The sequence below is a fragment of the Entelurus aequoreus genome, linkage group LG01 (genome assembly GCF_033978785.1).
Source record: "Entelurus aequoreus isolate RoL-2023_Sb linkage group LG01, RoL_Eaeq_v1.1, whole genome shotgun sequence".
Classification (NCBI taxonomy): Eukaryota; Metazoa; Chordata; class Actinopteri; order Syngnathiformes; family Syngnathidae; genus Entelurus; species Entelurus aequoreus.
In genome coordinates, this window is record NC_084731.1 from 55593389 (window position 1) to 55615833 (window position 22445).

Here is a 22445-nt window from a genome sequence, read left to right on the forward strand (position 1 = left end):
TATTATATTTATCAACTGCTTTCTCGCCTCAGAAAGATCGTAAAAGTTAATTCTAGATCAGGGGTGGGCAAACTTCGGCCCGCGGGCCACATCCGGGCCATTGGTCTCTTTAACGCGGCCCGCCAAATATTAAAACAGAATTGAGCAAAGATCTGTTTTGAGATTTTACACAACAAACTGATATTAGACTTTAAACACACTGCCAAAAATGGGTGATCAACAACACCCCTCCCACTAAAAAAGAATGTAAGTGTTAACCCTTTAATACCATTTGTATGTTTCTTTGGTGATGTGATATTGTTGAAAATAGTTGTATTATGATTAAAATAGCCCATGTTTGAGAAGCCTACTCTTAGTTCCAACAGATATGATATGCCCGTCTGTCAAGTTTCACAAGCCAATGTGGCCCCTGATCCAAAAAGTTTGCCCACCCCTCTTCTAGATTATAAATCATGCCTCTCACCTGGATAGTTGAAGGATGAGGACATAATCCGACAAATTGGTCAACTTTGACAACTTTGTCCTTTTCATGGCGAAAAAGGACACAAAAAGACGCCTGGTTCCATCCCCCTTTTGTTCTTTGCGAGGATTATGATTAATTCTTCGTCTAAACGGGAAAATAACAAGATTCTATCAGTCGGCATCCTGATGACAGCAGACCTTGTACAGTAAGTGGTGTTTTATTATGTGTGTTGGCTCTCATGAAGTCTGCAGTGAGAAGAAATAAATAAATGCTCCTCCGCAATTTCTTGTGGAAAGAAAATGCGAACATCGTGATGCCTTTGTGAAATTAATACGCCATATGCTCAAAATGATCAAAATATGTAAATATTGCCTGTTATTATAAATGTTACTACATTACATACATACTTACATCATGTATATAAAACCTAATGGAGGCGTTTGGATGTCTTTAAACGCTTTATAGAGCGATACAGTATATCAACTGATCAATTTATATCCCTAAATTTCAAATATATCCATCTGTGCTCGGCAAGTTTGCCTTGCGGAAGATTAGCATTGATCCAAGATTGTTTTAAAAGGGAATCGATCGATTTTATCAAAACTAGAAAAAGAAAAACATTTGATTTGGAAACGGCAGACTTTATATAAAGTTTAACACTTTTAATGATGAGGGTGTTAAATGTTAAGTGGTGTGGTGTCATCAAAAAAAAAATGGCGGATGTCTACGAGAAAGGTTGTAACAAAGGCAAACGCCACAAGACATTAACAGAAATTACAACACAAAAACTTTCAGCTACAGCACAATTGCAAAAGCCACATTGAATACAAACGACACAACACCATGATTTAAAGCCGCACACAACCTCCACCTTGTTGTTAAAAAATCTTTAGGTAATTCAATGCCCAGTAGTGCGTAAATGTGTTTCTGTATAGTATTTCTCCAGCAATGGTCATGTGGGGACATGAATTATGGTATTTTGAGAGGTAATCATTGAAGTCGGACATCACTGAAGGCCTAGGTGGGAAACACACAGCCCGCCACTGCAATATTGTATTAGTGATTGGCTGGTTAAGCCCATTTGTGTTCTTTGGTGGAAGCAAATATACTTAACAATACTTAAATATTAATTAGAATGTTTCCCAAAAAAGATGTAATACAGTATTGTTGCATGATCAGATACTATTTAAGTTTAAAATATATGCAATTTCATGCAGTAAATAAATGTATTTCTGTCAAAAATAGAAATAATGAATAGATTTAGTAGGAAAGATGAAGTACTTTTCGACATGTATTATTTCCAGGTATAAAATGATGTGGCAGGCCAGAGTTTGACACCTGCACTATATTGGACTAAAATAGTCTAAAGGTAACCATGTGGGTGTTGACGACTCTTATAATGTTAAAAATCCTATTTACTCTGAATTAGTTGAATCCAAGGCATGTTATAGTTGCGACATTTGTAGATTTTGGGCCTTCAGAACTCCATATGTTGTCACATTAGACATATTCCCAATGCATATTGCTTGAATTCTAAACATTATGTTCCCTTATTTTGCATCTAAATGGATGCTCATTTCAAATTTGTTACGTAAACAAATCCGAGTGCATCATCACAACAAATTATAACTTTTTTCTTTGCTTTATTGTGCAAAATGTTGATAAACAAATGCTATCAGGATGTTTTAATATAAATGTTTTTTTTCTACAACTTTTCAAAAGCTTGGGAGACAATAGCTTTACGTTTTTACACTGGGAATGAGACGCTTTCATCAAAGAAAGTTTTACAATTGTTGTAATTCTTTGTGTCTAAAATATATTGTTATACATAAATAAATAAATATATTTCAGGAGTTACGAGTGTATGGGATTTTATTACGTTAAACCGTTTGCAATTTGTTCATGTTTTGGTTTTTTTAAGAATTGAGCACACAAACTGTACACATTCAAAATATACGACTAATTAAGACACTTAATGCAAGGTTGAGCAATCAGCATCTTTATGTAAACAAAAAAAACAAAAAAAGAAAGACAAAATACATACAGATAAAAAATAAATAAATCCATCCATTTTCTTCCGCTTATCCGAGGTCGGGTCGCAGGAGCAGCAGCCTAAGCAGAGAAGCCCAGACTTCCCTCTCCCCAGCCACTTCGTCCAGCTCCTCCCGGGGGATCCCGAGGCGTTCCCAGGCCAGCCGGGAGACATAGTCTTCCCAACGTGTCCTGGGTCTTCCCCTTGGCCTCCTGCCGGTCGGACGTGCCCCAAACACCTTTCTAGGGAGGCGTTCGGGTGGCATCCTGAGCAGATGCCCGAACCACCTCATCTGGCTCCTCTAGATGTGGAGGAGCAGCGGCTTTAATCTGAGCTCCTCCCGGATGACAGAGCTTCTCACCCTATCTATAAGGGAGAGATCCGCCACCCGGCGGAGGAAACTCCTTTCGGCCGCTTGTACCCGTGATCTTGTCCTTTCGGTCATAACCCAAAGCTCATTACCATAGGTGAGGATGGCAACGTAGATCGACCGGTAAATTGAGAGCTTTGCCTTCCGGCTCAGCTCCTTCTTCACCACAGCAGATCGATACAGCGTCCGCATTACTGAAGACGCCGCACCGATCCGCTTGTCGATCTCACAATCCACTATACCCCCACTCGTGAGCAAGACTACTAGAAACTTGAACTCCTCCACTTGGGGCAAGATCTCCTCCCCAACTTGGAGATGGCACTCCACCCTTTCCCGGGCGAGAACCATGGACTCGGACTTGGAGGTGCTGATTCTCATCCCAGTCACTTCACACTCGGCTGCGAACCAATCCAGTGAGAGCTGAAGATCCTGGCCAGTTGAAGCCATGAGGACCACATCATCTGCAAAAAGCAGAGACCTAATCCTGCAGCCACCAAACCGGATCCCCTCAACGCCCTGACTGGGCCTAGAAATTCTGTCCATAAAAGTTATGAACAGAATCAGTGACAAAGGGCAGCCTTGGCGGAGTCCAACCCTCACTGGAAACGGGTCCGACTTACTGCCGGCAATGCGGACCAAGCTCTGACACTGATCATACAGGGAGCGGACCGCCACAATCAGACAGTCCGATACCCCATGCTCTCTGAGCACTCCCCACAGGACTTCCCGGGGGACACGGTTGAATGCCTTCTCCAAGTCCACAAAGCACATGTAGACTGGTTGGGCAAACTCCCATGCACCCTCAAGGTCCCTGCCGAGAGTATAGAGCTGGTCTACCGTTCCACGACCAGGACTGTTCCTCCTGGATCCGAGGTTCGACTATCCGGCGTAGCCTCCTATCCAGTACACCTGAATAGACCTTACCGGGAAGGCTGAGGAGAGTGATCCCACGATAGTTGGAACACACCCTCCGGTTCAACCTTCTTAAAGAGAGGAACCACCACCCCGGTCTGCCAATCCAGAGGTACCGCCCCCGATGTCCATGCGATGTTGCAGAGTCTTGTCAACCAAGACAGCCCCACAGCATCCAGAGCCTTAAGGAACTCCGGGCGGCTTTCATCCACCCCCGGGGCCTTGCCACCGAGAAGCTTTTTAACTACCTCGGCAACCTCAGCCCCAGAAATAGGAGAGCCCACCACAAATTCCACAGGCACTGCTTCCTCATAGGAAGATGTGTTGGTGGGATTGAGGAGGTCTTCGAAGTATTACCTCCACCGATCCACAACAGCCGCAGTAGAGGTCAGCAGCACACCATCCCCACCATATACGGTGTTGACAGTACACTGCTTCCCCCCCTGAGGCGGCGGATGGTGGACCAGAATAGCTTCGAAGCCGTCCGTAAGTTGTTTTCCACGGCTTCCCCAAACTCCTCCCATATCCGAGTTTTTGCCTCCGCGACCGCTGAAGCCACACTTTGCTTGGCCTGTCGGTACCTGTCCGCTGCCTCTGGAGTCCCATGAGCCAAAAGGACCCGATAGGACTCTTTCTTCAGCTTGACGGCATCCTTCAGTGCTGGTGTCCACCAGCGGGTTCTAGGATTACCGCCACGACAGGCACCAACCACCTTGCGGCCACAGCTCCAATCAGCCGCCTCGAGAATAGAGGCACGGAACATGGTCCACTCGGACTCAATATCCAGTGCCTCCCTTGTGACATGTTCAAAGTTCTTCGGGAGGTGGGAATTGAAACTCTCTCTGACAGGAGACTCTGCTAGACGTTCCCAACAGACCCTCACAATGCGTTTGGGCCTGCCAGGTCTGTCCGGCATCCTCCCCCACCAGCGCAGCCAACTCACCACCAGGTAGAAAGCTCTGCACCTCTCTTCACCCGAGTGTCCTAAACATGAGGCCGCAAATCCGATGACACAACTACGAAGTCAATCATGGAACTGCGGCCGAGGGTGTCCAGGTGCCAAGTGCACATATGGAAACCCTTATGTTTGAACATTGTGTTTGTTATGGACAATCCGTGATGAGCACAAGAGTCCAATAACAAAGCACCACTTGGGTTCAGATCCGGTCGGCCATTCTTACCAATCACACCTCTCCAGGTTTCACTGTCATTGCCAACATAAACGTTGAAGTCCCCCAGCAGAACAAGGGAATCACCTGAGGGAGCACTCTTCAGTACTCCCTCAAGGGAATCCAAAAAGAGTGGGTACTCTGAGCTGCTGTTTGGTGCGTAAGCACAAACGACAGTCAGCACCCATCCCCCCACCCGAAGGCGGAGGGAAGCTACCCTCTCGTCTACTGGGTTAAAGTCCAACGTGCAGGCTTTGAGCCGGGGGGAAACAAGAATTGCCACCCCAGCCCGTCGCCTCTCATTGCCTGCGACGCCAGAGTGGAAAAGAGTCCAGCCCCTCTCGAAAGAACTAGTTCCAGAGCCCTTGCTGTGCGTCGAAGTGAGTCTGACTATATCTAGCCGGAACTTCTCCACCATCAGGCTCCTTCCCTCCCAGCGAGGTGACGTTCCACGTCCCAAGAGCTAGCTTATGTAGCCGATGACCGGACCGCCAAGTACCCTGCCTTCGACTTCCGCCCAGCTCACACTGCACCCGACATTTATGACCCCTTCCATTAGTGGTGAGCCCATTGGAGGGGGGGACCCACGTTGCCTCTGCAGGCTGAGCCCGGCCAGGCCCCATTGGGACAGGCCCGGCCACCAGGCGCTCGCCATCGTGCCCCACCTCCGGGCCTGGCTCCAGAGGGGAGCCCCGGTGACCCGCGTCCGGGCGAGGGAAATCTAAGTCCTCGAGTTGTACTTTTCATAAAGGTCTTTGAGCTGCTCTTTGTCTGATCCCTCACCTAAGACCTGTTTGTCTTGGGAGAACTTACCAGGGGGCATAGAAGCCCCCGGACAACATAGCTCCTAAGATCATTGGGACACGCAAGCTCCTCTACCACGATAAGGTGGCAGGTCAGAAAGGAGAAAAAACAAATAAATGAATAAATAAAAACATCCATCCATCCATCCATTTTCTGCTTGTCGCTTTCGGGGTCGCGGGGGGTGCTGGAGCCTATCTCAGCTGCATTCGGGCGGAAGGCGGGGTACACCCTGGATTGATTGATTGATTGAGACTTTTATTAGTAGGTTGCACAGTGAAGTACATATTCCGTACAATTGACCACTAAATGGTAACACCCGAATAAGTTTTTCAACTTGTTTAAGTCGGGGTCCACTTAAATTGATTCATGATACAGATATATACTATCAGATATATACTATCATCATAATACAGTCATCACACAAGATAATCACATTGAATTATTTACATTATTTACAATCAGGGGTGTGGGGGGGGGTTAGGATATGGACATCAGGTAGTGGACATAGAGAGAGAGAGAGAGAGAGAGAGATCAGAAGGCATAAGAAAAAGTATCTGCATTTGATTGTTTACATTTGATTATTAGCAATCCGGGGAGGGTGTTAGTTTAGGGTTGTAGCTGCCTGGAGGTGAACTTTTATTGCGGTTTTGAAGGAGGATAGAGATGCCCTTTCTTTTATACCTGTTGGGAGCGCATTCCACATTGATGTGACATAGAAAGAGAATGAGTTAAGAGCTTTGTTAGTTCGGAATCTGGGTTTAACGTGGTTAGTGGAGCTCCCCCTGGTGTTGTGGTTATGGCGGTCATTTACGTTAAGAAAGTAGTTTGACATGTACTTCGGTATCAGGGAGGTGTAGCGGATTTTATAGACTAGGCTCAGTGCAAGTTGTTTAACTCTGTCCTCCACCTTGAGCCAGCCCACTTTAGAGAAGTGGGTAGGAGTGAGGGGGGATCTGGGGTGGAGGTCTAGAAGTAACCTGACTAGCTTGTTCTGAGATGTTTGGAGTTTAGATTTGAGGGTTTTGGAGGTGCTGGGGTACCAGGAGGTGCATGCGTAATCGAAAAAGGGTTGAACGAGAGTTCCCGCCAGAATCCTCAAGGTGCTTTTGTTGACCAGAGAGGAGATTCTGTAGAGAAATCTCGTTCGTTGGTTAACCTTTTTGATTACCTTGGCTGCCATTTTATCACAGGAAAGGTTAGCCTCTAGAATGGAACCTAGGTAGGTGACCTCATCTTTCCTGGTGATAACAATGTCACCCACTTTTATGGTGAAGTCATTGACTTTCTTAAGGTTGATGTGGGACCCAAACAGGATGGATTCTGTTTTACCCAAGTGTATGGATAGCTTGTTGTCAGCGAGCCAGGTGCAAGTTCTACAGAGCTCAGCACTGAGGATTTTCTCCACCTGTGACTTGTCCTTGCCGGATACCAGCAGGGCAGAGTCATCCGCAAACAAAAACAATTCACAGTCGCATGCCGATGACATGTCGTTTATGTATATTAGGAACAGTAAAGGTCCCAATATACTGCCTTGGGGACTCCACAGCTCACCGAGAGGGGGGAGGGACACGGTGCCGTTCACCTCTACCACCTGCTCCCTCCCCTCAAAGTAAGATTGCATCCAGCTCCATGAGGTTTTGTTAAATCCGATTGCTCTGAGCTTATCCAACAGTATAGCGTGGTTAACGGTGTCAAAGGCCTTCTGAAGGTCCAGCATGACCATGCCGCAGTATTTGCCCGCGTCCACCTCATGTTTGATGTGGTCGGTCAGATAGAGAAGGCATGTGTCAGTGGAGTGGTTAGTTCTGAAGCCGGATTGGAATTTGTACATGAGTTTATTAGTGGCAAGTTAACTATCGACCTGTTCATAAACTATTTTCTCCATTACTTTCGAAATGGAACTGAGAATAGAAACAGGTCGGTAGTTGCCAGGTTCCAATTTGCTTCCTTTTTTAAAGAGGGGAGTTACTCTTGCTATCTTAAAATCTTTTGGTACTTGGCCTTGTGTAATTGATAGGTTTATTATGTGCGTGATGATCGGGGCAATGATGGAGGCAGAGTCCCTGAGGAATCTGGAGGGAATATTATCAAGGCCGGTGGCCTTGTTAGGGTGGAGCGCGCTCAATTTTTTAAACACCTCATCAGCTGTGACCATTTCTAATTTGAAATCATCGTTGGATACTCTTAGCTTTCTGTAGAAGGCTTTAATGTGTTCTACACCAAAGCGACCAGAGTGGTGGGACAGCTTGTTGACAAGAGTTGCGGCTATGCTGGTGAAAAAGATGTTAAGTCTGCTAGCTACCTCCATTTTGTCTGTAATGAGGGAGTCACCTTCCTTGATGCTGATGTTGGTGAGTCTTGTTTTAAGTTTCTGGCTGCAACCAGGAAGCTGGTTGTTGAGAATTTTCCAGAGCTCACGTGGCTTATTTGTGTTTTCCTCTATTTTGTCGTTAATGTAATTTTTTTTAAAGGATTTAGTCAGGTTGGTTGACTTATTTCTTAATTTATTGCATTGCTTTTTGAGAGTTGAAAGGAATAATTTGAGGTTGATATTATTGGGTTGTTTATCTACTTCTGTTTTACATTTGTGGTATTCAGAGTATTTCCTGTCTCTGTCTTTTATGGCAGCTAATAGGTCCGGATTCATCCATGGTTCCGAGCGGGCTTTGATCCTGACTGTTTTCACGGGAGCCATGTCATTTAGTATCTTTAGGAACGAAGTGGACAAGTGATCGCCACCTCATCGCAGGGCCAACACAGATAGACAGACAACATTCACACTCACATTCACACACTAGGGCCAATTAAAAACATAATAGGATAAAAAAATATATTCATATATTTATCATCACAAAAAATAACATATTCGGTATAAATGTTTCCCAGACAAGGAGTCGTGTTAGAATATTATACATATTGAGCAGTGTTGGGTTAGTTACTGAAAACCAGTAACTAGTTATAGTTACTAGTTACTTCATTTCAAAAGTAACTCAGTTACTAACTCAGTTACTTACACCAAAAAGTAATGCGTTACTTTGAAAAGTAACTATTTAGTTACTTCTTTTTTTCTTCTTTTTTTTTTAAAGCTCCCATTATTCCCCTTTAGCCTTCATGTCAGTACTGTTATTGCACTGGAGAATAATACAATGTGTTGATCAACTTGACATGCATTTGCATCACTGAACTCAGCTAAGCAATGTGCTCTACATACAACACACAAAGACAAAGATATGTTACAAAGGCCAATTTGTTTCTGGCCAGAACAAATTGACAAAACTATTTTAAATAGCTGCAACATAACATACATAAGTAACAAACAGCATAATAACAACATAGCTGTAAAGCAAGAAAGGCACACACTACATACACAAAGCCTAACCAGGCGTTTTTTCCTCAAAGAATTCTGACACAAAATCATGTCTGAAGCCCAGAACACTCTACACATTTCCCCAGTTTTAGTTTAGAGATAAGGAAAGATTGGCCTGGCCCACTAGCATCCTTCTTTATGTTTGTGAACTTTATAGTCTATACATTTAGAGTGATGTGATAGTCAAACACTCTAGAAGTCTAGGATGAAAGAGTATATAAGAGAATTGACAGCAACGTTCCCTCTAAGGTGCGCCGTGCCTGTGCAATTGCGCACTGCTCAAGCATCCTCTGCGCACGGCAAATCTATGCCACGCACAAAATCAAATAAAAAAATAAGCACATAACAATTTTCGACACACGGACACGACAGAGAAAACAGTTTTCGTCATCATTGTTCAAATATTGTAACGTCTGTCGAGACGCTTTGAGGACATGAAATCCATCCATCACTTTACTGAGCAAAACTCTTTATTGTCAGCCATAAACACATCACCAAAACATTAGTAAAAAAAATGATATCTAGCAAAAGTGGTCATTTTCTGCAGTACAAACCAGACCAAAAGCAACTTTGTTATATCAACAGCAGCCGCTCGCTCTTTCTCACTTGCGCCAACACATGCACATATGGCACTTAGCCAGTGATGCGTTTACAGCCACACAAAAAGTCGGACAACTCCAACACCACACATAAAGTGTCATTCCAGGTCGTTACACTATGATTTACCAATCAAATGTGTGCTTATTCTAGTGTCATTTATTAGAAATCTTAATTTATAAATATTAATCATGAAATGCTGTTAGTATATTAAATAAATACTAATAAAAATATATTTTTTACAAACAGGAAGTTGCAGGAATGTACACATGATCCCCTGCTTACATCTCATTGTGCAACATGTGAATGTTTTAATGGGAACTAAATGCAATGTCTGAAAGGGGTACAAATTATTTCCAAAGCAGGACCTCCACCTAGACAAACAATACAAGTACACAGTTCATGAAAAACAATATTTGTTGTTATTGTCATTGTAATTGGGCCTAAACACTTATATTAGAAAAGGAAATGACTGCTGTCATTTGATTATAATAAGAGAATGTTGTCTGTCTATCTGTGTTGGCCCTAGCTGCGATGGGTGGGGACTTGTCCAGGGTGTACCCCGCCTTCCACCCGAATGCAGCTGAGATAGGCTCCAGCACCCCGAAAGGGACAAGCGGTATAAAATGGATGTATGGATGGAGATTGAACTTGTTATTTAGTCAGGTTTGGGACAGGTGTGCTGCTGGTGTAGCCACAGTGTGCACGTCTGATGTTGCTCACATGGGCTCCACTGAATGCTCACGGACTTTTTGCGTTTGCTCACACATGAACAATTAGAGGGAACATTGATTGACAGAGTGTGTACCTTCAGTGCTGAATGATGAGCAGAGGCAGAGTTAATCCTTCAGTGGTGGAGGGAAAGTAGCATTGGAGTTGTCTCTGTCTCTCTTTACTAGCTACGTCGAAGCATGTTGCTTATGTAGCTTGTTTAAGCAGATTTAAATTGCTGTTTTGGGTAGTAGATGGGATCTTTGATCCAAAGCACAATTTACATTTAACTAAAATGTTATTTTCTTTGTGCTCGACAAAAGAAAAGTAGTGAAAATATCTCCAACAAACTCGACTGCAGCTCTGCCATGATCAGACACGCCCCCCTCCTCTCTCTCTTTACTCCCCACACTCACTCACACACACACAGAGCGCAGGTCTCTCTTCTCCGGTTTGTGACACAAGGAGAATCAGCGCTCCGATAAAACACACTTTATACTACATTAAAAGTAACGTCAAATAACGCAGAAACGCATCATGTAGTAACGGTAACTGAGTTACTGAATATAAAAAATAACGCGTTAGATTACTAGTTACCGCCGAAACTAACGGCGTTACAGTAACGCGTTACTTGTAACGCGTTAGTCCCAACACTGATATTGAGTGACCAAAGCTTTTAAAGGTAGTGACTCGGACCCCAAAAGGGACAAGCGGTAGAAAATGGATGGATGGATGGACTCAGTTTGTTTATGTTACGTGAGTATACTAGTAGAAATGGAAGTGTACTACTTGCCAACAAGTGGCAGTAAAGCAGCACCGCATCCGAAAGTGGCACAGAAGAAGAACGACAACGATACTCTCGCGATAACTCCGACCCTGCGTCATTCCATGATGGCTGAAGATCCTGGCGGGACTATTTTCAATATCACTGATATTATTTTTTCTTTTTCTCTATTCCGGCTTGCCATAGAGCCATGGCTGGACTCACAGCAGCGTTGAGCGTCCACAGAACATTAGCGTCGACATGCCCAAGAAAGGGAACCGAAAACGGCTGAAATTTAGGGCTGGGGACATTTGCTCGGAATCAGGTAGGTTAGGTCCACATTCATGCTAGCAGGTACAATGCTAATGCTATGGTTCATTCATAAAGTCATTATAAGTAACATTTTCATAACATACACTTGCACTGTATCGATGTAAGATTACATTTTTGTGTTGGGAAAGTTAGCTAAAAACGACGGTGCGAAAGATCGTATGTCGTTATATTATTACTCTCCAATGAGTGACGTAATGTAGGTACGTGACATAACAATTTAAATACAAACTGTCTCCAAAAGTAAATACCTTGAAAAAAATCCTCCCAATAGTACTAGGCCATTGTGATAGGCCAAATAAAAAGGTAGCTACGAATTATTGAAGTTCAAAAATCAATCGCTGTTTTTGTCCTGTATTATCCATTAAGACAATAAATTGGCGGTTCGCAAACTTTTTTCAGTAGCATACAATGCCTAAGTTTTCATTAAAAAAAAACAAGGCAGAGATTTGATTTAAAAAGTATATTTAATATTTTGGCCACTGTAGCAATTTACACTGTTTAAACCACAGGTGTCAAACTCAAGGCCCGGGGGCCAGATCTGGCCCGCGGCATCATTTTATCTGGCCCGCAAACACCTGGAAATGATATGTGTCAATAAAGTACTTAATATTTTATCACTAAATGTAATTGTTTTTTTTCATTTTGACAGAACAATTATATGTACTGCTAGAAATGGCATACCTTTTTAAACTTCAATTGTATCCAATATTGCAACAAATATTACAGTATATTATCATACTTTTTGTCTTAATAAAAAAAAACAAAAAAACTTCTTTTTACAGCAAAAGTACCCATCAAATTATTAAAAATGACAACATTTTACGGTGTTCTTTCTCTACAGCATACAACTGTAAATTGAAAAAAACTACCAGTTTTTTGTGTTAAAATTCTGTTGATTGAACTGCCAGTTTTTGACTGTAGAATCTACGGTTGTTGTTTTTAACTGTGTATTACTGTAAATGGAAGACGGTACATTTGTTTGTACGGTGGAAAATCTGGCAGCTAAATCGCCAGAATAAAAAAAGAACTTGTACTGTTTTTCCATTAACAATATAATGTTGTAAAAATCAATGTAAATTGAATACAAAAATTCTGGCAACTAAGCTGCCAGTTTTTTCCGTGACCCCCCCCCCCCCCAAACCCCCTAAAAACAGTGGTACTGTTTACCGCAAATGTTGTAAAAAATAAACACTAATTTACAGTAACATTTTGTAAATGTACAGATTTTACAGTAAAATCGACAGTCTACGTAAAACAATTTTTGTAATTAATAATGAAATCCAGAAGCAAATTCTTACATTATTCACTGTTACAAGCGGCCCTCAGTAGCCATATCTGCCATGTGGTCGAGTTTGACATCCCTGGTTTAAACAGTAAATCGGTGTTTTAATATAGGAAAATAAAACACTAATCACTTATTTAGGTTTATTATTTGGTGTAGCATTAGATGGATCCTGCATAACACCAGTAGTAGCCTTACCACGGTTTGCAATAGAGAAATGTGTGACTTCTATTTAGGAAAAGGAACCTAAAAAATCCCTTACATTTGTCATATATGCATGAAATAAAGTGCAAATTGATTAATTAGTTCAGTAACCCAAAGAAAATAACTTAATGAAAAATGAAATACATTTATATTAATTTATTTTAAGTAGCAGCAAGAACATACTTGCGGTAGAGGCATACCGTTTTGAGTACAAACCTTGAATGGTTAAGAAAAAAATCATGAACTGCCATTTAGAGTGAATAATTGTGCATTAGTACGATAGTGGAGTTTTTCTGGATGCAATTTTACACAATTTTTGTGGATTTTTTCATGGCTGTGGCCACGGACAGACAGTTTTAGCTAGCACAAAAATCCTGTTTCAATGCTCAGATTGACGTCATATTTCAGGATTATCAGGACAGACATGAATACAAACATCTTAAACCAGACCTGGGCAAATTAAGGCACGTTAAGCTTTTCAATCTGGCCCGCCGGACATTCCTACATCATTTTTTTAGATCTTTAAGATCGAAACTGTAGCCGCCATTATGATATGCAGTGATATTTTCAAAAGACCGTAAGTCTTGAACTATACAAAGTATTTCAATGGTTGGAATCTGCCCTTTTGCATTATATATTAGTTACTATGGTAATCTAAGTCACAGCAGCTCAGATGAGGCCCCAAGCAGTGTGGGTGGGGAGCGTTTCCACAGAGTGTTTCCAGAGCGGCCAGCCTGAAATGCGGGTGTCAGGGACAGACGTGGAAGGAGATTTTTACAACAATGTTCTAAAGCTTAGTGATATATCAGATAGTAGGTGTTTTTTTGTTTTTTTTATCCTTCACGTTCATATCGCGGTTTGTTGTATTTTTTTAGCGTTTCGCTTGATTGTAAAATGATGTTTGACATGGGGTGTGACGTTCATATGTTGTCAATATTCAGTGTTTTATCGTTCATAGTTAATATTGTAAATCCCACGTTCTTGATTTTCATGTACATTCTAGGTGTCTCATTCAGTAAAAAAATTTAAAATACCATTCCGTTTTTTAAGGCGGTCTGTCATAACTTTTTTGGCATCCATTCAGACATTATTGTGAGGTTTTGTATTAGTGTTCCTAAAACTAGATATACTGGCCCCCAGACACATTTTTCTCTCTAAATTTGGCCCCTAGAGTCAAAATAATTGCCCAAGCCTGTCTTAAACTATAAGTAAAGCATTTATATGATTTTGTTATAATAACTCGCATCACAAACCACTTTGATCTGGGCAGGCACAAGCCACCACTGCAATGGCGATAAGCAGGTCGTACATACCTATTTTGCATTTGAACAGTGCCATATGATATTGTGTGCATGTAATGTGTAAATATGCAACCTGACTACACACACTTCTCCTCAGTGACTGTAGCTGATTATGCTGATGCGGATCCAGCCGTTGTCAAGTCAGGTCGAGTGAAAAAGTCTTTCGCAAATGCAGTTGAAAAAGAAGGTAAACTTGCACAATTTATTCTGTTTTTGTCACCAAACTGATCGGCTAACTCTTTTGCTTCTTTTCAGTCAAATTGCTCTGCGGCCTGGAAGCATCCCAGGGTGCTGTGGAAGATGTCCTCTCATCTGCGGAAACCATCAAAACAGATGGTTTGGAGAGCATTGATGACTTAGACATCGAGGAAGATGGTGACAATGATTCTAAAATGGTCAACAAGAAAAAGAACAAGAGGAGAAAAGGTATGATATGACATGTGTGCATGGACATAAATAATCAAAATAAAGGCCCAATCAGATTAAAAATGTTACATATGAACACATCAATTTGAAGATTTTAATACGCGAGGGTCCATTTGGAAAGAAATGTAATTCCGAACGATTGTTACTCCGAATGGCGTCTTTATACCTACTAGGGCTGCACGATTAATCGACATTGAGATTTTAATTAGTGCGATAATGTAACCACAAGAGGCTGAGGTGTTTCAGTTTTTTCTCCGCCGTCACCGTCATTTGAGTGACAGACATGTTTGCCGATCAGAATCGTTGAGCCTCGCGTTTCGTCGTCTCTCGCTTCAAACAGGGAGAAAGAGGTCTCACTCTGTGCATCGCTCTCAGCACTTGATCATGTTTATTTAACTGAACGCAGTGAGACCTCTTTTTAGTCATTCACAATCTTTGTCTCGGCGGGTGGAGAGTAAGACCACACACACACAGGAAGCACAGACAGAGAGGCTCGTGAGAAGTGCCGCAATGTACCACAAATTAGGAGAAAATATGATTACAAAGCCGTTCTGGTAAAATTTCAGCTTCAAACCAAATGGGCAATATGAGCCCATCAACGAGAGAATGCCGTGATGGCAAAAAAAAAAAGACAACCCAGCGCCGTTTTTCCAACTGGGAAAAAAAAAGCACTTAAGTTGTTCAATATTTATTTAAAGATTTTGCTTACAGTAATGGGAATCCATTTTATTGTTTTGTTTATTTAGCAAAACAGAGTTATTTACCTACCAATTGCAGTGCAATTGTTAACAGTTCTACAGAAAATAGAAATAAATGTTGATATCCTTTTAAATGGTTACTTGAATTATTATTTTATATTATGATTAAATGATAATCACTTTATAGTTTTTATCGGTTATTTCTTCATTTTAAGAGCATGATGTAGACAAAAGCTGTGAGTGTCTGCATAAAGCCAACTATTTTAAAGTAAATGATTGCATATTGTTCTAATGTGTGGCACCTTGAAACAAGAATATGTTGATTGACAGTCTAAAAGTAACGTTCCTTATTTTCTCAGTTTTATGCATTTTTATGTGTAAATTATATAAATCGCAATTTTGGAGAAATCACAAATTTTGTAATTTTTTTTTATCGTGCAGTGCTACTACACACCTATTTGAAGGTGGTGGAAATAATCCATCTTCAGATGCATCGCAATTTGGACATGGACAATTAGTTTTGCACACATTTTCATTGATTTAATCAGAGTGGGTATTAATTTAACTGTTTCTTATTCCAAATGAATAGTTTTTTATTTTAAAGTTGCAAGTGATAAACACTTCTTCAGTGAAATTAAAAGAAATGTAAAACTGCATCAATATACTTAAATTTAAGATGCATCAATAATAGATTTTTAATCGAATCGTAGCTCCTGAATCGTAATAAAATCGTGAGGTGCCCGAAGTTTCCTACCTCTACACCCATTCCTATCCTCCTGTCTTCGTGGTTTGGGTAAAATCACCATTTAAACGGCACTGTATAATAATCATCAAAAACGCACGAGAGACAAGAACTTAGCAGCACATAGGGCTGTGAGCGCACCTGTTTTTATTAGCACACACAAATTGGCACAATCAACCATGGACGCATTTTAGCTGTGCGTGTCAGCCTACAATAATGAAAACAGATGTTTAGGAAATAAAAGACAATTAGGCCAAACACAATAATTGAGGGCACATCTTAACATGTATAATTAAACTTTAATTAAGCAAAAATATTGCTACGGACCGGCTGCACCAAATAATAATATAAATCCATTAAATAAAGTCAAAATACAAATATGGCAACAAGAGAAGTATCCCACACTTCTCTATTTAAAGTGAATTTGTACATTTGATATGGGCATCTACATCAACAATATGATTTGCCTGAGAAGCTGGACAGGACCCCCAAAAAAAACAAAAAAAAACATTTTTTAAAGCAAAAATATGATTTTTTTAAAAATTACTCGATTAATCGATCAGGATATTCAATAGAATACTCGATGACAAAAATATTCGATAGCTGCAGCTCCACATTTAATACACCAACTTATATTCTTGTCTTCATGAAAGAAAGGAATCTGTATGTGTTAAACATGCTTGTATTATCATTAAATACATTTAACTTGTTAATAAAAATGTCTCTTTCATAAATAAATAAATAAATACAAATTATATATATGAATGAGGTAGATCCCCTCGACTCGGTCAATTGAATAGTAGCTCGCCTGCAGAAAAAGGGCACCCCTGACCTAAACAGACACGGTGCCAGATAGGAGGAAAATTAAACGTGTGGGGCACAAAGAGCAAATGAGCTGTGGACATGCAGACAACATGACAGCCAGAAATAATTACTTTCCTACTATTTCCAAAAGGGGCGATGAAAGGCCATGATGCGATCAATTTATCAACAGTGGATTTGGCTCAATTTTAATCGGATTGGAGAAGTTTTGCGCATGTAAACATGGCTAGTGAGGGTGTGAAAAAAAGAATTCACAAGAGAGGACCCAACAGTCTGACTTCATTTATCCTCACAGAGAGCAGTGATGGGAAGGAGTACCCAGTGGACATCTGGCTGGTGCTTTCTTCTTATATTAGGCCGGAAGATGTGTGCAGATTCTCACTAATCTGTAGAAATGCCTGGATGGTCACATGCACTGCAGTATTTTGGACCAGGCTATACAGAAGGTATCACACATATCCATCAGTTTTGTACTGTGGCTGACTGTTTGTTACATACATTTTTGTTCAGAGTATTCCTTGGATTGTAGTTCAAATGCGACACTCTGATTAATTTTTTTTCTCTCTCTGCCATTCTTAGACATTACCGAGTGGATGTTGACCTGCCCTTTCGTCTCCAGCCCGACTGCATCGACAAGACATGCTGTCTCAGGGCCCGTGTGATTCGCTCGCTTTTTTATTTGTATGAGCCGTTCAGCGTGCGTGCCTCCAAAATCCCAACCCTGCCAGAATTTACACCCACAACCTTGCTCAATTCCAAGGTAAATTAACTAGTCAGCTTGCTGTCAATCACTTTAATTTTCAGATTGTTTTCAATTGCCGCTTCGAGTTTGTCAAATGTGACTGTTTGGGTCGTATTACAAGGTCAAATTCAGAGCTGGGGAATATATGGTCGTGTACGTTTCAGGTGATTAGCTGTAAGTACATTACTCGATCAAACATAGCGGAAATGGCCATTATATCAGCCAATCAGAGTCAGCCATTTCTCGTTGAAGTAAACAGAGAACTTGGAGCTCAATGTGCCGGGCAGCAAAATAATTGTCCGCTGAGACTTGGAGTTATCCTCCCAAAATGAAGCTATTGTTGAGATAAAACCTAACTGTCGGTTTTGTGGCAGTTCAACAAAGTTTAATAATTGAAAAAAAAGTACCTCGCAAGTGATTGTACAGATAGCGTGAAAATGCGAGCACAGTCTACTTTGCAGCTAGCACACGGAGCATATTAGCAGTTCAGCTGTTGCTACCTGTGCAATATTTTAAACTGAAAGTAGCTTTTTTAAATCTGTGTTGTTTTTAAAGATGACGCACATCTGCTAATAGCAATGATGTTTACAGCGTATGTAGCATTAGCATATTAGTTTGAAAATGGTAATGTTTACATTATTACAACGCCCTCAAGCCTGACATGGCTGTTTGTTTTTATTTCTGGGTCTTGCAACCGTCCACAAACACAAATAGTTCACTGTGATACTTACAATTGTTCTACATTGTTTACTTTCCTTCATTTTATTTAATTTGCTTTACTCAGTATGGTAATAACAATATTATGTATGAACTAAGCCCACATTTCTTACGCTTTTAGTACAGATCCTTTAAAACTGGCTGGTTAAAAATAACATAAAAAGTGTTGATATTGATCAAGATCGGATTATATGAAAATATTAATCGTGATCATTATTTTGCCATGTTGTCCAACCCTAGTTAAGCCTGTATATTGATAATCCCTTGGGGCTTGCTACATGAAGATACTGTATGTCCATCAGTCATTGGACAAAATTAAACTCCATCCATCCATTTTCTACCGCTTGTCCTTCTCGGGGTCACAGGGGTGTCTCGAGCCTATCCCAGCTGCATTCGGCTGGAAGGCGGGGTGCACCCTGGACAATTCGCCACTCTTGATTGTTTAATCATTAGAAGTCTGACAAAACATGTATTTTTGTCAAAACTGGGCCAAAGTCACAGAAGAAGTAAATACACAATGGCGGATTAAAGTGTTGAAGTTTAATAAAGAAGCTGGCACGGAGGTTGCCTCCAACTTTATATTAAATATCTGTGAGTATATTTGCTACAGTTCTGCCACCATCTTGTGGCCATTGTGAGTAATACTGGTTAATGACCGTGAATTGCACATTGAAGTGTACACAGCAAAGCATTTGTATATATGACCCAATTCAAACAACCTTTTACAGGGATGGCGCAAATAAACTAAGACAAAAAGTCAACACACATGGTCACACATAATATAACCTCCTCACTGAACTTTGTGGACATTTGAAAAAATGTTCAACCACAACACATAATTCACAATTACACACATTTAAATCCCCTGCAATGCATGATTAGAACAATTCAAAACATTCTCTCCACATTTATCCATATTTGGCACCTTTTAGCTACTTGATGTTGCTAATTGATTACAAAACTTTAAGAAGGTTGTCACGGAAGTAAACAAACTTTAACTATTACTGGGTTCGATCCTGCGCTCGGGATCTTTTTGTGTGGAGTTTGCATGTTCTCCCTGTGACTGCGTGGGTTCCCTCCGTGTACTCCGGCTTCCTCCCACCTCCAAAAACATGCACCTGGGGATAGGTTGATTGGCAACACTAAATTAGCTCTAATGTGTGAATGCGAGTGTGAATGTTGTCTGTCTATCTGTGTTGGCAATGTGATGAGGTGGTGACTTGTCCAGGGTGTACCCCGCTTTCTGCCCGAATGCAGCTGAGATAGGCTCCAGCACCCCAAAAGGGATTAGCGGTAGAAAATGGATGTTTGGATTAATATATGTATGTGTGTATATATATGTATAAATATATGTATGTATGAATGTATAAATATATATGTGTGTATATATAAATGTATAAATATATATATGTATGTGTATATATGTGTGTTTGTGTGTGTGTATATGTATGTATGTATATGTAAATATATAGGTGGTTTACATTGAAGTCATCTTTCGGCCCCTGGACAAATTTTTTTAGCCCAATGCGGTCCCCAAGTCAAAAAGTTTGGACACCCCAGATTTAAGTCAAAAGCATGATTTTTACTTTGGCTTCAAATGTGTAGCTGGGATGAAGGTTTTGCCGTATAGAAAGTTGTTTGTTTTTGTATCACCTTTATAAACACATAGCTATATCATAGGTTATGAGTAGCAACGTCTCGATAATCGCACTATCATATTGAGATTTAGTTTTCATGAGTCATATTTTGCATACTTCTCGTATAACGACGTATCCTTAGATTAGTTTTATCGAATCTGACATTTGATTCTTTATTTACCCTTCTGCAGTGTGTATTGTTCTGGGTAATAAAAGTGACTGGGACTCGACCGGAAGGATTGTGGGAATTCAACTTCAAGTTTTTAAAACAGGTAACTATCTTGGTCTTAAAGTTGTGACACAGTGCAGATAGTTAACATTTAAGTTTGGAAAAAGCTAACACTGTTTTTTTTTCTTTGTAATCTCCAACCCAGCAGGGACACACCAAAAAGGGTCGTGCCAAGTCCCTGCACATGCCCAAACAGTACGAAGACATCCATGCAAATCCAGACTCGAACAGTTACTTGCTTCAGGTGTCAACATTCAACTTCATCTTCACCCCGGTGGTCATGGGCATGAATCTTTCCCTGGTTGGTGTCATAAACTTTTATCAGAAATTATATAAAGATGTCTTTTTACATTTAATGTTTGAGTATCATCTAATACGTCTAATAAGTCCATTTAAAGGACAACTGCACTTTTTTTTCTTTTTTTTTTGCCTATCCTTCACAATCCCTAAGTGAGATAAGCACACACGTTTTTCTTTTTTTATGCATTCAAACTAGTAAATAAACGTGAATGGTAGTCTGTTTACAACGGAGCCTATAGTAGTCCGCCTATAAAGCACTTTTAAAAAAATTCAAACACCTTCATCATTGTTTATAATTATGCTGAAAGTATACAGTATATGTAATGTAGTAACAGGCACATTCACAATAACATGTTATGTTTACATATTTTGCTTATTTTAAGCATACGGCAGTGCAATAATTTCAGGGATATTTGCTTTTTCCATCAACCACAACAGCACTACTAATTATTGCAGACTTCATGAGACAACAACTATATTAAAAGAATCACTTACTGTACAATGTCTGCTCTCACTGGGATGTCAACTGATGGGGTGTTCATATATTTCTATTTAGGTGAATAATTAATCATAGTTAGTGCAAAGGTGCTGCAAACTGGCGTCTTTTTGTGTCTTTCTCGCCGTCCCTGGGTATAAATTGAATGTAACAGATGACCAACTTCTCTGTTTATGTCCACAACCTTCTACTATCCAGGTTAGATGCACGATTTACAATCTAGAATTAACTTTCTCCGGCTAATAGGCGTTTATGAGCAGCAGCTCAGTATGTCAACACTGCAGCTGTACAAGCTAGTTAGCTCTCTGTAACTTGCCTAAACGCTTAAGATAAAACATTTGCTAATACTTGGTAATTATTCAGGTCACGACATGTAGATGTGGTATTGTTGGCGCTTTTTTGATGCATTGTAGAGGAATTTGAAGGGCTAAGTGGATTAATCTCATTAGCATCATTGCTGGGCACCTACAACGAGCTGATTACTACGAATTAGAATGCAAAAAAAAAAAAGTTCTTGTCTCATAAGGGTCGTGAATGATAGGCAACATTCCAAAAAAAGTGCACTTCCCCTTTATGATACACAAACAGCTCTTTTTCACTTTAGCTGTTCTATCTGCTTCTGCCGTAGTTCACCATCAATGTCAGCACGGACCACCACCGCGTTCGACTGGTGTTTCAGGACTCTGTGGCTCTGAGAGGCAAGAAGAGAGTGGATCATGGTGGGATGCAGGTAGTGTTGGATCCTGTACACAGTGTGAGGCTCATGGATTGGTGGCATCCACGGTACCCTTTGTCGCAGTGAACATCACACAAACAATCCTGACCGTTATCTCCCTGTTTGCCCAAGAGAAATTTAATCTGATCCCTGATTATAGTGTCAAATAGAACGTCAAACTATGTTATTGCATCCACACTCTTTATTTCTTTAAAGCCTCTACAGCAGGGGTGTCCAAACTACAGCCTGCGAGATGTCACAATAAAAAATCAGTCACACATGTATATGTCACACAGGGTGCTTCCAACTTAATTATAAACATGACAGTACAATTGCTAGAATTCTGTCACCATCTTGTGGTCATCATAAGTAATTCAGGTGACTGACCATGAATTGCACTTTTCAAGTGTATACAGCAGAGCATTTTTATATATAACCCAATACAAACAACCTTTCCCACTCATGGTGTAAATAAACTAACAGAAAAGGTCAACACACATGGTCTCACATAATACAACCTGCTCACTGAAGTTTGTGGATATTATAAAACATGTCCAAGCGCAACACATAATTTAAAATTGCACCCATTTATTTAATCCCCTGCAGTGCATGA

General features: G+C 40.7%; 2 protein-coding genes across 3 annotated transcripts in view; one reads left to right on the forward strand and one right to left on the reverse strand.

Moving 5' to 3' along the window:
• The window catches only part of ppfia4 (PTPRF interacting protein alpha 4), a 322419-nt gene extending 311673 nt beyond the window's left edge, over positions 1–10746 (reverse strand). Inside the window, exon 1 of the mRNA XM_062054768.1 lies at positions 10523–10746. The gene's annotated coding sequence lies outside the window, so the exon portion shown is untranslated. The remainder of the gene's footprint in view (positions 1–10522) is intronic.
• Positions 10747–11289: 543 nt separating this feature from the next.
• tmem183a (transmembrane protein 183A) overlaps positions 11290–22445 on the forward strand; it is a 12686-nt gene continuing 1530 nt past the window's right edge. The window contains exons 1-8 of one of the 2 annotated variants that reach the window (XM_062024505.1): positions 11290–11513; positions 14406–14495; positions 14564–14734; positions 17292–17442; positions 17576–17756; positions 20284–20364; positions 20470–20622; positions 21746–22445. The exon at positions 21746–22445 is cut by the window's right edge and continues 1530 nt beyond it. In XM_062024505.1, coding sequence (XP_061880489.1) covers positions 11450–11513; positions 14406–14495; positions 14564–14734; positions 17292–17442; positions 17576–17756; positions 20284–20364; positions 20470–20622; positions 21746–21919 — 1065 coding nt within the window. In that variant the 5' untranslated portion in view covers positions 11290–11449 and the 3' untranslated portion in view covers positions 21920–22445. Of the gene's footprint in view, positions 11514–14405; positions 14496–14563; positions 14735–17291; positions 17443–17575; positions 17757–20283; positions 20365–20466; positions 20623–21745 lie in introns of both variants that reach the window. The other variant, XM_062024590.1, reaches the window with a different exon arrangement.